Below are 13,288 nucleotides of genomic sequence, written 5' to 3' on the forward strand. Positions count from 1 at the left end.
AGATAGAGTAGAAACATAAATGATAAGTTATGAAAAATAGACTGATTTGATTGATTATGTGTCGAATAAAATGTACAAGTGTGATATTAGTTATAGACAAAATTAGTCCTAATGACCAATACATTGTGGCCTAAAGAATCCAACATTGTTCGGCTATTCTCACGGTAACGTGTGCTTCTTCCCGTTGCTGGGATTATGTGATGCCCTATGTTTGACCAATTTGCTCCCAGCTCATGGCATTTTCCATTTTTTTTTTGTCCACCCTGCTAATTGCCTCAAAACGTGCCTCTGTGAAGATAGTCGTTTCGGTTAGTAGCACTATAAATATGGAACACGAGCAAAATGATGAACTGCCAAGTTCCATGTGCCTTTGCTGTTTCTAACACTCCCACGATGTGCGCAAACCATTGCGGACTTGACAAAGATTCGCTTATCGCGTATTCAGCCGTTTTGGATTAAACTATATTGTTCATTCAGCTAAAGAGAATTTAAATGACCCTAACCTCAGATGTGTGTCGGTCTCGACTAAAAATTTAAGTATTTTTAGGTGTAAACAAAGCAAAAATAATGTTATATTTATGTGATTTAAACATTACCACCGTGAAATGTGTTGAAAAGGAGTCATCTTTTCCGTCCTTGTAATCTCCATCTCAAAAACTCTCTTAAACGTATAACATTACATTCATAGTGGTTGAATTAACCCAATTAGTAGTATGTAGCATCACAATCCTCCCATACACCTGTAGCTACTTCCACTATGCTCATCACATGTATTGGCACCGGAAAACGACACGTGTTGGACACTAAACATGCATTCGATCAGAGAAGTCGATGCAATAAAGGTTTGATTACGTCACATATGAAATTTTAGTTCCAGATATTTGCAATCAATAACTGAAAAATGGTTCAAATCACAGATGAACTCATTAATCAAATCTACAGTCTATACAACACTACATATATAAGCCACCAATGTCTACTAGTAATAATGTTTATCAAATCTAAGGACAAAATGTTCCAGAGTCACTGATTATAGTACTAATACTACTGATAAATAAACCAACCAACCATAATGCTTAGCAAAATGTGATATGATATTGTGACTCATTTATTTATTTAAGACATTTTTTCTATGTGGACACACTATTTGGAACCCCTCTGCATGTAACACCAGGTCCAGAACTGGGAGCAAGTAATTCATAAGGCAAAACACCGGCACCGCAACGGTTCCTCAAATTCCTATCACAATTCCTACTATCAATCACCTTCTCAATCTTTCCAATTTCAGCAGAGAATTGATAAAATGCTTCGACAATCTCAGCATCACCCGTCCAAATCGAAGGCTGTTGCCTCTCACCTAAATACTCTTCGTCAGACGAATGAGTCGAAAGCGTGTCCACAACAGCCATATATTTTGTAGCTTGCAACAAACTAGGCAATGCATTGAGAAAATACTTTTGTGGATCAGATATGAAACTTGTATATTCAGGGTCATTCTCTTCTGGAATTAATCTTCTCATCAACGGGGGACGATTTGGCACGTAACCTCCATAAGGGTACTGTCCAAAATTAAGTGCAGCATGTTGCGCGGATGCATTCCAAATTAAGATTGTTAGGACTTGGACAAGATTGTCACTGTCGTTCAATCTCGGCCACCATGATTCGTCTTTCATATCGGCGTGGCCTACATTGATTGATTCGGAGTACCAAGCTTGTAACTCTCTGTCATTGATTATTAGGCTTGGATTTGGGTAGTAATAGTTCACATAGGTGCGAACCCAATTTTCTATTGCTGACCAAATTAGAAGACCATCTTCTGCATAAGGGTAATCTTTCATTATTAGCTTTAGCCCATGTGGTTGTGTGGGGTCAGGTACTGCCATTCCCCTGAAATGTTAAAAAGTGAAAATCTTAGTTAGATTTATATGTCATTTGCTTACACCAAATAAAGCAAACATCAATTGCATGTCAAGAAAAATGTAGTGTCTCTTTTCACTAGAAGTCAACAATATCCTAATAGCATCTCTATCCCATTCACAACATTGAATGTAAAATGGTTTACGTTTGGACAATAAATTGAAGTGTAAAACTCACGTTTAGAGTCAAAAACTATAAATCATAGTTTCAAATTAGAATCAATTCTAGAGTCAAAATCAATTATTCAGAAATGCACTCAAAACATATAAAAAAGTGAAATCAAACATATACTAAGTGAAGCCTCAAACAAATCATAAAAGAAAGTTCAATATTTACAATTTCTCTTTAGGTATCAAAATATAGTTGTAAAGAATCGCAGTCAAACGCAGCTGATACAATCAAAGACCACCATTGAAGACCTTTATTTTAAACTTTAGAGTTGAGGTCTTAAATTAATAAGTTATAACAAACCAACGATGCGCCTGAAATGGTAAAAGGTAGCAGAAAAATTTCAAGTACAAGTTAGAATTTACCATACGCCTTATCTCTATATTTAGTGTGTTTGAGTTACGTCACTAGGATCTTTAAAACAAAGCGGGAAAAAATGCGGAAATTAAAGTAAGATATTTACCTGCGGATGAGATCTTGAGGGAGGCTATCCTGGTCAAAACGCCAGTTGGTTTTGTAAGCAGCAGAACTAATCTCCATTGCATATCGACCAGGAGTGAAGCAAGACTCAATGACACCATCTGCATTGATCAAGCTCTGTCGAGCTAAAGCATTGATCTCCAAAGTGTACCTCATGTGTGGATCCAATAACTTGAAAATTGGATGCATTGCACTTAATTGCCTATGAGCAGACAATATAAATGGTTCCATGCAAGCATGTGTACGTAGCCTATATAAAATTCACCAAGAAAAAAGAAACAAACAAACAAGTTCATGTGAGTTATATAATCCACCAGGTACATATTCTATGCTTCTATAAAAAAAAGTTCTATACTTCAAATCACCAATTTAGTATTCAAATTGCATGTGTCAATGAAACAATTTTTTCAAACCTATGAAGCAATGATTTTTCGCATGAAATGCATATTTCATATTTGGTGTCGGACACATGTCAAAATTTGATACAACACATGTGATTACATTCAATTATTTCATTGAATTATTATTAGTGTCGACGTTCCAGTGTAAATGTCATGTGTCACTTGTCACATAAATTTTTAGGACTAAATTGGTGATTGACCAAGTAAATGAAAATTTGTGGTTTTCTTACCAATGGTGGGCAAGTTGGTGCACACCAGCATCATTGGAGCAAACATGAGCTTTTGCAAGCATCCACATCCAATTAGTAGTAGCATCTAAAGCAGGTGTAACTACACGTTTTGATCGAGTATTTGGTCCAGATGGAGGCAGGCTAAGTTCAATAGCAACAGGCTTTAGAGTACCAAGTGGTGTCAAGTAGTATATGGTACGTGTGGCATATGATTTTCTACCATCTAAGGCATTGATCCTTTCCAAAAATGGAAGGTAGATATCATGATAATCAATTATAAACAACTTATTTTGATCTATAGCCTGCAAAATTCAAAAAAATAAATAAATAATTAGCAAGAGTTTAGTTGAAATAGTATAGTAATAAAAAAAAAGTCAAAATTTATATGATCTACTACTTTGACTATTCTTTATTCAGAATTCAATGAAATGTGGATTAAATAGTAAAAATAGGATAATTTTAAATTTATTTCTTTTGGAACCTATTGGGCACCATGATAGATTCTCCTATTTTAACTGATTTTTCTTCATACGTAAGAGTTCGTTTGTCTCAAAATTTACTCAATAAATTTAGAAGTCTAAGACAAATTTTAAAGCAAGACTTAAAACTCTAACTTAAATTGCTTAGACTTTAGGTCGATCCTGAGTAGTCAAACATCTGACAATTTGTTTAAAGTATCCAAATCACACACTACTTGAAACAAACCACATATTAGTGACCATTATAAATTTGATGTCAAGTGAAAAAATTAATCCATGGGAAAAATGTTTTTCTTTAAGGTACATGGGAAATGTTATACTAATTGGTTAAATAGTTTGAAAAACACTTCCCAAAGCACTTGATTAGGTAACATGGTTAGTAAGTTAATGAACGCTTTGTACCAAGAAGAAAAAAGTTTATGAATGCATTATATGGTACCTCTTGGACGGTCATGCCATTAAGTTGATTTAAAATGTGCTCTTTTTTAAGAGCAGACTCTTGTGGACCATAGATTTCAGGATCTAATTTACTAACAGGTGGGAAAACTGTAAGTCTCTCAATGGTAACAGGATTAACTCCAGCTATTGCTTGACGAGCAAATTCATCATCTCTCAACCAAGCAAATTTATCCTCTGCACATTAGACACATGAGATCAATAATTTCACAATTAATTAAACAAGAACTTTAATTTTTATATTAACACTTTATAATAACTAGACACACATGTGAAACATTAATTTAAAATTAACAATTGAATGAATACACCTTTTGAAGTAGTAATAATTAATAGCAAATTGGCCCAGTTGTAATTTTTTATATAGAAAAGGAATGGTATGAACACTAGATCTATCTTTGAACTGAAAACTCATCTTTTTTGGGTGAAATTCAACTGACAAACACTAAAAGCCAAATAACATGTTGTAGTGTGGCACTCTTTAATTTGTAGCACTATCTTTTCATATGGCATGCCATTATAGAATATTCATGGCATAAGACCCCACCACATTGCAAATGAAAGGGAAAGTAAAAAAAGTATAAATTTTCCTTTAGTGTAATTGGTATATGATTTGGAGATATTTCAAATCTAAGTTAAATTTTTATAAAAAACATAATTCAATTTCGAAATATAAAGTTTAGAAATTTTCTAAATGAAGAAAATGTAAAACCCTAAGAAAAATTATATTTCAAAAAATATACAATGCTACATCTTCCATCCAATGACTTGTTAATTCATTATTCAACCTGACGTACTAGTAGAATTAAGCCGAAAATTTAGTAATGCGGAAATTTTAAAAAATGGAGGATAAAAATTGTGAATCAGACGAGAGGACTAAAAGGTTATTAAAACCAAAGATTTACTTATGAAAAGAATTAGCATTAACTCAATTATGCAACCAGTTTTCTTAGCAAAAAGGACAAGAAATTAGCAATAACAAGTGCATATTCCACTCACTTGATATAATCTTGGGAATGTCATACTTAAGGATACCCTGGCTGGTGGATTCTTGGATCTTGCTAACAATGTGAGGCAATGGAAGTTTCTTCAAAATATCATCTTGCAAACCTAACTTAATGAGTAGTCCAACACTATAAAGGCCATCAACATCTGAGAATTCGTTGAAATCTTTGTTTTGAGCAGAAAGACTTGATTTAAGGCCAGGAAGCAAGTTATGAAGCACTCCTTTTAGCCTCTTCACTGAAAATGTGTTCATTTTTGATTCCTCAAATCTTTCATCTCTTGGTATATACATAGGAAGTGGCTTCTCCACACGACTCTCACAAGTAATATCTACAGCACCATCCAATTCAATTTTGCTTAGTTATTTAGAATTTCCATAAAGTGAATGAGTCGGGGTTCAAATTTAGGAAATCTAATATCGCACTTTAAAGGATAGAAATGTAGTTTAACACCCTACTAAAGGATATAATGCAAAATTCATTAATCATTTAGTAGTGTAAAATTGCTTATTTAATTAATTATTACCTGTATCAGATGGTTCACGGCCAGTACGACACCGTCTAGGGTATGGATACATTTCAGATCCGCCAAGAGTTGGTCTAGCAAGATCAATTCCTCTATCTGGGTTTCCAAGATCATTGTATGTGTCATAATCATAAATTCTGTCAGATAATTTTCTAACTCCTTTTCCATCACCTCTCAGATTTTTCAGGTCTTTCTCCCTCAAAAGTTTAATCCCAGCAGGTGTATCATCGGGTAGATAAGGCTGTTCAAAGTAAATCAAACATATGTTACCACTTTATTCCGAAAAGAATATATACTATACTTGATCTTAGTCGAAAGATCGAGAAAGGTAAATGTTACCATTTTATTTTTATATTTAAGGAATGTTGCCACTTTATTAGTTGTAATAAATTAACATTAGGGAAATGCCGAATAGTATCGAGGGTAATATTATTTCACCACATTCACCCTCGATCATAAGGAGTATTTGTAATAGTCAGAAAAATAAGAGGAATGCGAGAGATATTATTTTCTAACACTTTATAATATTCATCTTTTATTAGATGAAATTAATCTATATCCTAGTACCATTTTAAGAAGACCAATTTTTAAGTTGTGAAACTCACCTTCATTTAAACATATAAAGGAGTGAGTGTTAGAAAGCGTTCAACTGTCTAAAAAATAAAGATAAAGACTAGTAGTATTCTTTTTCTTGACAAGTACTGCTATTATTTAATTCAACGGTTTCTTTGCCCAATTCATACCGGTAGGTCAATTCAATGGTGCTTGGTCCATGCATAAATTTTCTAGCTTAATTGTTTATTAATACTATATCACTTTATCACGGATAATTAATTAAAAAATGCAATGATATATAACACTAATTATAAAATCACGGACTGTTTGGTTTTGGCACCTAAAATATTAAATAACATTCAATATTTTTACGGTAAAAAATGAACTTTTGGAATTCTTGTCCCTTTTCAAGATTCTTCAAAAGAAAAATTATTATACCTTTTAACTTCCAATTTTCTCCTTATTTCTCACGTTGAAAAAATGAATAAACAAATAATGTTGCCTTATTATACTATTTCTTTGGCTGTACTATTTTTTTTTCTTACTGGGCCATGTTATGATGACAGAACGAAAAATATAAAAAACAAAAAAAGAGTTGAAGAATTAATTATTAGATACCTTATTAGAAAAGAAAATTCTCTTTCCAGGAAGATCTTTTCTGGCTTGAACCCAAGAATTGCAAGGAAAATGAAATGCTCCAGTTGCAAATCCTTCAATTGTTATATTTTCTAAGTAAAACTCTTGTTGATGATTATTTATCACAGTAATTGCTCCTGGTTCTCCAAAATTTGAATCAACCGTAAATTCAGCTGTGTAATTAACTCTCTCAGCTTTAATATTAGTCTTCTTTGACCAATCCTTCAACACTGCTTCATTGGTCTTCTTTGCAGCGTTTGTTTCTGAAAGATCACAACATAAAAATCACCAATAATTTAATTCAGTTATAAATTTAAAGTTAATCCAAATAAATTTCCAAAAATAATTAAAATTGATCAAAATCAAAGAACATTAAATTAAATTTAAAAGCTATGAAGCACAGATACGGACGGACACTAACATGCCAACACCGCTAATAATTTCATAAAATTACATAATTCAGTGTAATTACAAGTGTTGGTGTTGTATCAGTGTCGGACACCGGGACACGTTAAATCCGATGAGTGACTGCGCTTCATAGATTAAAAGTATAAATTAAATATTGATTTTTAATTAACAGAATGAAGAAAAGTCTTACTTGGATCAATCTCAGTGCTAAAAAGTTCAAGAACAACATTTCGTCCAATCCTATCAGTAAAAGCATCAAGATGTTTCACAAAAGTCTCTTTGAAATCCTCTTTGATCTTGTTCCTCACTGTCACAACAGCTCTAACCTTAAATTTCACTGGTTTCTCAGCAGGAACAGAAGAAGAAGATGATGATATAGAAGAAGATGAAGAAGAGCTTTTCATCAAATCTTCACTGATAGCTGCAACAGGGAACTTTGCAGATTTTCTCAACCTGACAACTCTTTTGTTTCCATAAGGAACAAAAACAGGACTGATCAAGAAACTACCATTCTTCTGTTGAAAACATGGTGAAGAAGAAGGAAATATTGGTCTCTCTACCAATGAAGAACCCATGAATTCTTTTGTTAGGGCCATGAATCAATGGTTTCTTTGAGGTTTTTTCCTTCTTCTAAGGTTTTTTTGTTAATTTTTATGAAGAAGGTTTTGTTTCCTACGTTTGGTGAAATGAAAGAAGAAGTGGAACAGTGAGAAATAGTTAGTGGTTGTGTCGGTTTTAATGTAAATAGTTGGCTTAAGAATTGTTTTATATATATACAAGTGAAGAATACAATTAGTCAAAAAAATAATTTGAAGAACACAAGAAAAGTAGATTAAATAAAAGGTGGCCAAATATGAATCATGAATTTCTCTTCACCGTCCACACGTTTTATTTTCTTGCAGTTTATGTATATGCATATGATTTTTATAGTTGAGTCCTTAATTACTAGTATTAGTGCAACTAGTATTAATTCAACAACTTTTTATTTCCTACCGTCCTAGTAAGTCCTAATCCTAACTTTTTATATTTAGAGTGATCTTAATATACTATATTTTTTGAGGGAGTTAACTATTTATATAGTTTGCTAATATGAATGAAAAAGACAAAAAAGAAGTAGTAAAAAATATATAAACTAGTTAGTGAGCTTTAATTAGGAACGATTAGATGTAGAATACTCGAGTTGGAACTTTAAAGGTTACGCTAACAAGTGTCCTGGATGCTTGTTAAAAAAGTTAAATATGGAAATAAGTAATAAATTTAAGGTAAAAAAGTCAATTTCTAAAATTTAGAGGTATTAAACACAATTTTTAAGAGAAATACTCTTTTTTGTATTTCTTGTCAAATGCTCTTAAAGTACTTGTTAACATTTTCCATCGTATAATCAAGTACCTTGCAATTATTGTTACTAATAAATTATGGATTATGACATTTGTTAAGGAAACCAAAAGTAGTAGGTTTGCATTAGATTCAACAATATTTTAACTTTTAAAACATCAAATTCACCACTTTTCAATGCAATATTTTTATTTTTATCCTTTTAATTAATGCCTTAAGAAGACTCTTTAGCATGCATCTAAATCATTCAAAAATTCAAAGGAAAAATGCATAGACTAAATATAATTTTTTTAGAGAGGCTAAAAATAAAATTTTAAAAGAATATACAAAACCAAATTATATAGTCGCCTACAAAATTTGAAGTCTAACGTAAGAGATTTTAGTAGTTGAACTCTTTCACGAGCATGTGTACTTGGGCTTTGTAATTGTTGTGAATTCGGACCAGATTTCACACCAATAAACTTACATTTGTGGAGCAAAATAAAGTAGTAATCAATAATCATAGTAGCTTCAAGCAACAACAACAATAACAAACCTATATCTAAGTATGAAGAAAAACCGCAAGCAAAATCAAAGCATAAAGATGAAGAGATAAGTGAAACAAACACACCAAGATTTGTTCACCCAATTAGACCCAGCAATGATCTACGTCTGAGATATATATATATATATATATATATATATAGAGAGAGAGAGAGAGAGAGAATTATCTACTTCACTAGCAATGAGATTCTTACAAAGAGATATAGAGGGTTACAACAAATTTACTTCAACAAGCTATATTAGAACAAATCTAATTTCTACCAATTTCTCAATCTCTTCCCATGAACAAGAGACTCAAAGATTTTCACTCACCAACGTGTTTGTAATTGTTTCCAACCCAAAAATATCACTCAAAGACCCCAACCTTTAGCTTTTATGTTTTCTAAAATTCCCACCTTTGGTTTCATGAGATTTCACAACAAAATGATGAAATAATGCTTAAATAGTGTGCTGACACATGCTAATTTTTGCCTCACAATCTACTGGTATGCTTTTAGATGTCCGCAAATCGCCTTAGGATTTTCTCAAACTGCCTCACAATTTGGACATAACTGGGACACATAAACAACATTGTAAATCACCTCACGGTTTGCCCTGAAGCCGATTTCGCAAATTCATCATATCATCAATTTTGAGTCACAATTTCAACATTTCTCCACATTGACTATAATTTTTTGGTGATGTTAACTTAGCCATCAACCACATTTCTCAATATCATTGCATCTAACTAAACCATGTAATTTCATAAGTTTTCACCTTTATCTCGTCAACCCTCTGAGTGCCTTCCACTCTCTTGAAGATCCTTACATCCAACTACATTAGGATTTTTTTGTAGTTCCACAATTTTCACCATAACATCTTCGAACCCCGGAGTGCACGTCTTCGTCTTCTTGAAGATTTACTTGTTCTCCACAAAAGCAAACATGCAAGGACTCCATAGTCGAACCATTTGGATGCCATCAACTTATCTCCACCTAGTCCCACTAATAGAAGACTCCACCTCAAGCCGAGTTTTCTCTACCTCAAGTTCCCAAGTGCATACATCCACTATGTCTTTCACCTTTTAACCTCCACATTAAGGTTGGTCATAAGTATTCGTATCTCCTCCTCTCTAGGTTGAGCTTAAGTATTCTTCGCACCGCCACTCCAGGCTGATTTTAAGTGTTGAATGTCTCTCCAAATGAACACTCATCTACATGAGAGTCAACATCCAAGTGTCGTTTTTTTCAAGGTGAGAAACTCCACCTTCTTCATTTTCCTAACATGACACCATTAGATCCCTTGCAAATTGTGTGGAGTCATCGTTGCACCGTAACTTAGGACAATCCTTTTGTAACGGTCGTTGCTGTGACACGAAATAACCTATATATACTTCGACTTATCACCAACTTTTGAGTTTCCATGGTTTACTCTACACCCACCTCCTCTTCTTGAGACACTTAATCCTTCGCTACCACCGTCATCTGTTAAGTCTTTGGACATAGTTAGCTACTTGGTTCTCAACGATGTTTGGACTTTCTCAAATGTGATAGTGTCTTCTTTACCATAGTGTCTTGGCACGGGCTAAACCGCCTTACGATATGTTAGTAGTACACCAACTGTTTCTAGCTGTCATGAGAGGTGATTTTCACAAGTTGCCTCATGGTCTGATCAGAATTGAACATTGAAAATCGGTTTTCCATTTCAACAAGTCGCCTCACAATTTTCTCTGAAACCAATTTTCAAAATTCATCAATTCATCAATTTTGAGTCATGATTTCAACAATAATCATACTAAAGATGATCAAGTCTTATTTAGACCCACTTACAGGCTGCCTCCAAAATTGTCAACAACACACTCTTTATAAATTAGTTTCTTCTATTGATTAAAATTCATGTATAAGTAACTAAAATATGTGAAAACTTTGTGATTTTGTGACATATTTCCAAAATATTTGGACTTATACTGTTTGGATTCCAACCAATAAAGAGTTATATGTTAAAAAAATGGTGGTGTCATGGAGAGTATCTTGCTAACACTTCTCATATAAGTTTGTATAAGAGGCTAAAATTTGCTATGCTCAGATTCATGTTTTAAGAACGCTCATGTCCGATCAATTATTCAAAACCAATCATCATTAAAAAATTATAAATAAATAATGTGTATTCATGGGGTCCGTCTAAGGAGTCATTCTTAATGTATTATCATTGTGGATACTCTTTTATAAATTTATCTTCTTATTAGTGCTATTATTCATATGTAACTTCAAAATCTATGGGATAGATAGTGAGTCAAAACAAGGTAATGAGATTTTTCCAAGTAAAAGACGCGGTGTTTGGGAAACAGCAATGAAAGTGTGTTACATGCATGACTTGGACTTACATGACATGTGCTGTACACTTGTACATGCTTTTCCCTAGATTTTATTTGTAAAAAATTGCAGTGGTGCCCCTTGGACTTGGTTTTTTGCAACTTTATTCTTTGGTCAAGGATCTTTAATTTTGCGGACCTTGTTGACCAATGGAGAAATACCAAACACAGATGAGATCCATGGTCGGTACAATAACGAACGGACCCAATTCAATATGTGTATTCTTACTTTCATATGAAGACGTTTCTATTCAATCAATTCCATGAATTTTATATAAAGTCAGAAACTTGGTCAAATTAAATTCCTAATTTTTTTTTGTAGTCATAAAGAAATCCAGTTAGCCATACGAAAAATAAAGTTTACATCAATATTCTAAATTCCGGACTCCGGTCCATTTGATGAGTATATTTGATTACATCATAATCACTTTTTTCTTAAGAAAAATATTATTATTTATTGTTGAAACATAATTTGTGTTTTGTGAAATAAAATATTCATACGAGTCTCATACACAATATTAGTGTTTATATAGTAGAAGTATGATTCTTGTAGTATGCTTAAAGGGTATCTAATTTTATAATTAAGAGAGGACACATTAACATGACCACAACTCACACGAGGTCGCTGTCGTCCAACCGACTCAGTTTGGGGTGTATTATTTTTTAATGACCCAAAATCTCAATTATTATTTATAACTTTTTCTTCTGGTACATGCCAATTTTTTTAACGCGTTAGCACACGATCGACATACGCCAACATGCGTCCAACACACACACGCACGTGTGTACCCTCCAACCATAAACCAAATCATTCTCGCGTCACACGTTAATGAGGCTAGATCGATCGTCCGTTTTCCAACAATCATACAATATGAGCCATCCATTTTTTTAATTGATCTTGGATCCTCGCCTATAAAAGGAGTGCACGGTCTCACTTTCGAGATACACCAAAACTCAACAATCTACAAGTTTTCTCTCGTTCCCATCTTTCTACTCGACACATTTTCAAGCTACTTTTTCCTCTTTCTTTCTATCAACTCGAGTGCTCTTAATGCCATATTTGAGGATGTGTATCTAAAACGGATTCTACAATGCAATAGAACTCAGGTACAGTTTTCGCTGAGTTGCTTCATCCTGAAGACGCAGTGGTTGGTAATCATGTTAAATGCCAAATTTAAGTAATTTTCAATATACTTTTAATGACACTTGTTAACATGAACTTTAACTTATGTAAAGCAAGTGATTTTCCCCCACTTTATTGTACATAATAGTAACTAGAATTTGATACATGAGAATGATAATAGTCGCATCAAACCATGTTATTATAAGTTAGATGAGAATGAAACAATCAAACAGGACAGCAGCAAAACATTTTATGGAAAAGAAAGCTAAAAAGGTTGAGATGTTGTCAAAATGGCTAAGCCCCTAAAAAATGGCTATGCAATTTTAGAATTGGGCAAAATGGCTAAGCGCCACGGGAAATGGCTAAGCAATTTTGAAACAATAAAAATGGCCAACGCCACAAACGATGAAAATTGGCCACAAAATTGAGATTTGTGGCTAACTTTTGAGGGCCGGAGACCCTCACTTATTTTCTTGTCATAAACATTTGTGTTCGTCTAGTCGGCCACAAACGTTTTGCTTTGTCTAAAAATGAAAATAAGTTTATAAGGGACCAGTCCGATGCAAATTTATGGCCGTCAATACTACCGCATAAAATGAGGTGACTTTTGTTGTGGGTATATCTGCCACAAAAAATTAACCTAAAAATTATTAAAACAATATTGTAGATTGTGTTTT

General features: G+C 33.2%; 1 protein-coding gene across 1 annotated transcript; it reads right to left on the bottom strand.

Annotated features, from left to right (window-relative positions):
* Window positions 1–858: 858 nt before the first annotated feature.
* On the bottom strand, window positions 859–8,138 carry LOC11430427 (linoleate 13S-lipoxygenase 3-1, chloroplastic). The gene is made up of 8 exons (XM_003627260.4): window positions 7,451–8,138; window positions 6,835–7,115; window positions 5,662–5,902; window positions 5,131–5,466; window positions 4,115–4,308; window positions 3,197–3,498; window positions 2,549–2,815; window positions 859–1,887 (listed from the first exon to the last, which is right to left on the bottom strand). Exons 1-8 carry the CDS (start codon window positions 7,854–7,856, stop codon window positions 1,131–1,133), a joined length of 2,784 nt encoding a protein of 927 aa, XP_003627308.1. The 5' UTR covers window positions 7,857–8,138; the 3' UTR covers window positions 859–1,130.
* Window positions 8,139–13,288: the final 5,150 nt, after the last annotated feature.

The sequence above is a fragment of the Medicago truncatula genome, chromosome 8 (assembly GCF_003473485.1).
Source record: "Medicago truncatula cultivar Jemalong A17 chromosome 8, MtrunA17r5.0-ANR, whole genome shotgun sequence".
NCBI classification, from domain to species: Eukaryota; Viridiplantae; Streptophyta; class Magnoliopsida; order Fabales; family Fabaceae; genus Medicago; species Medicago truncatula.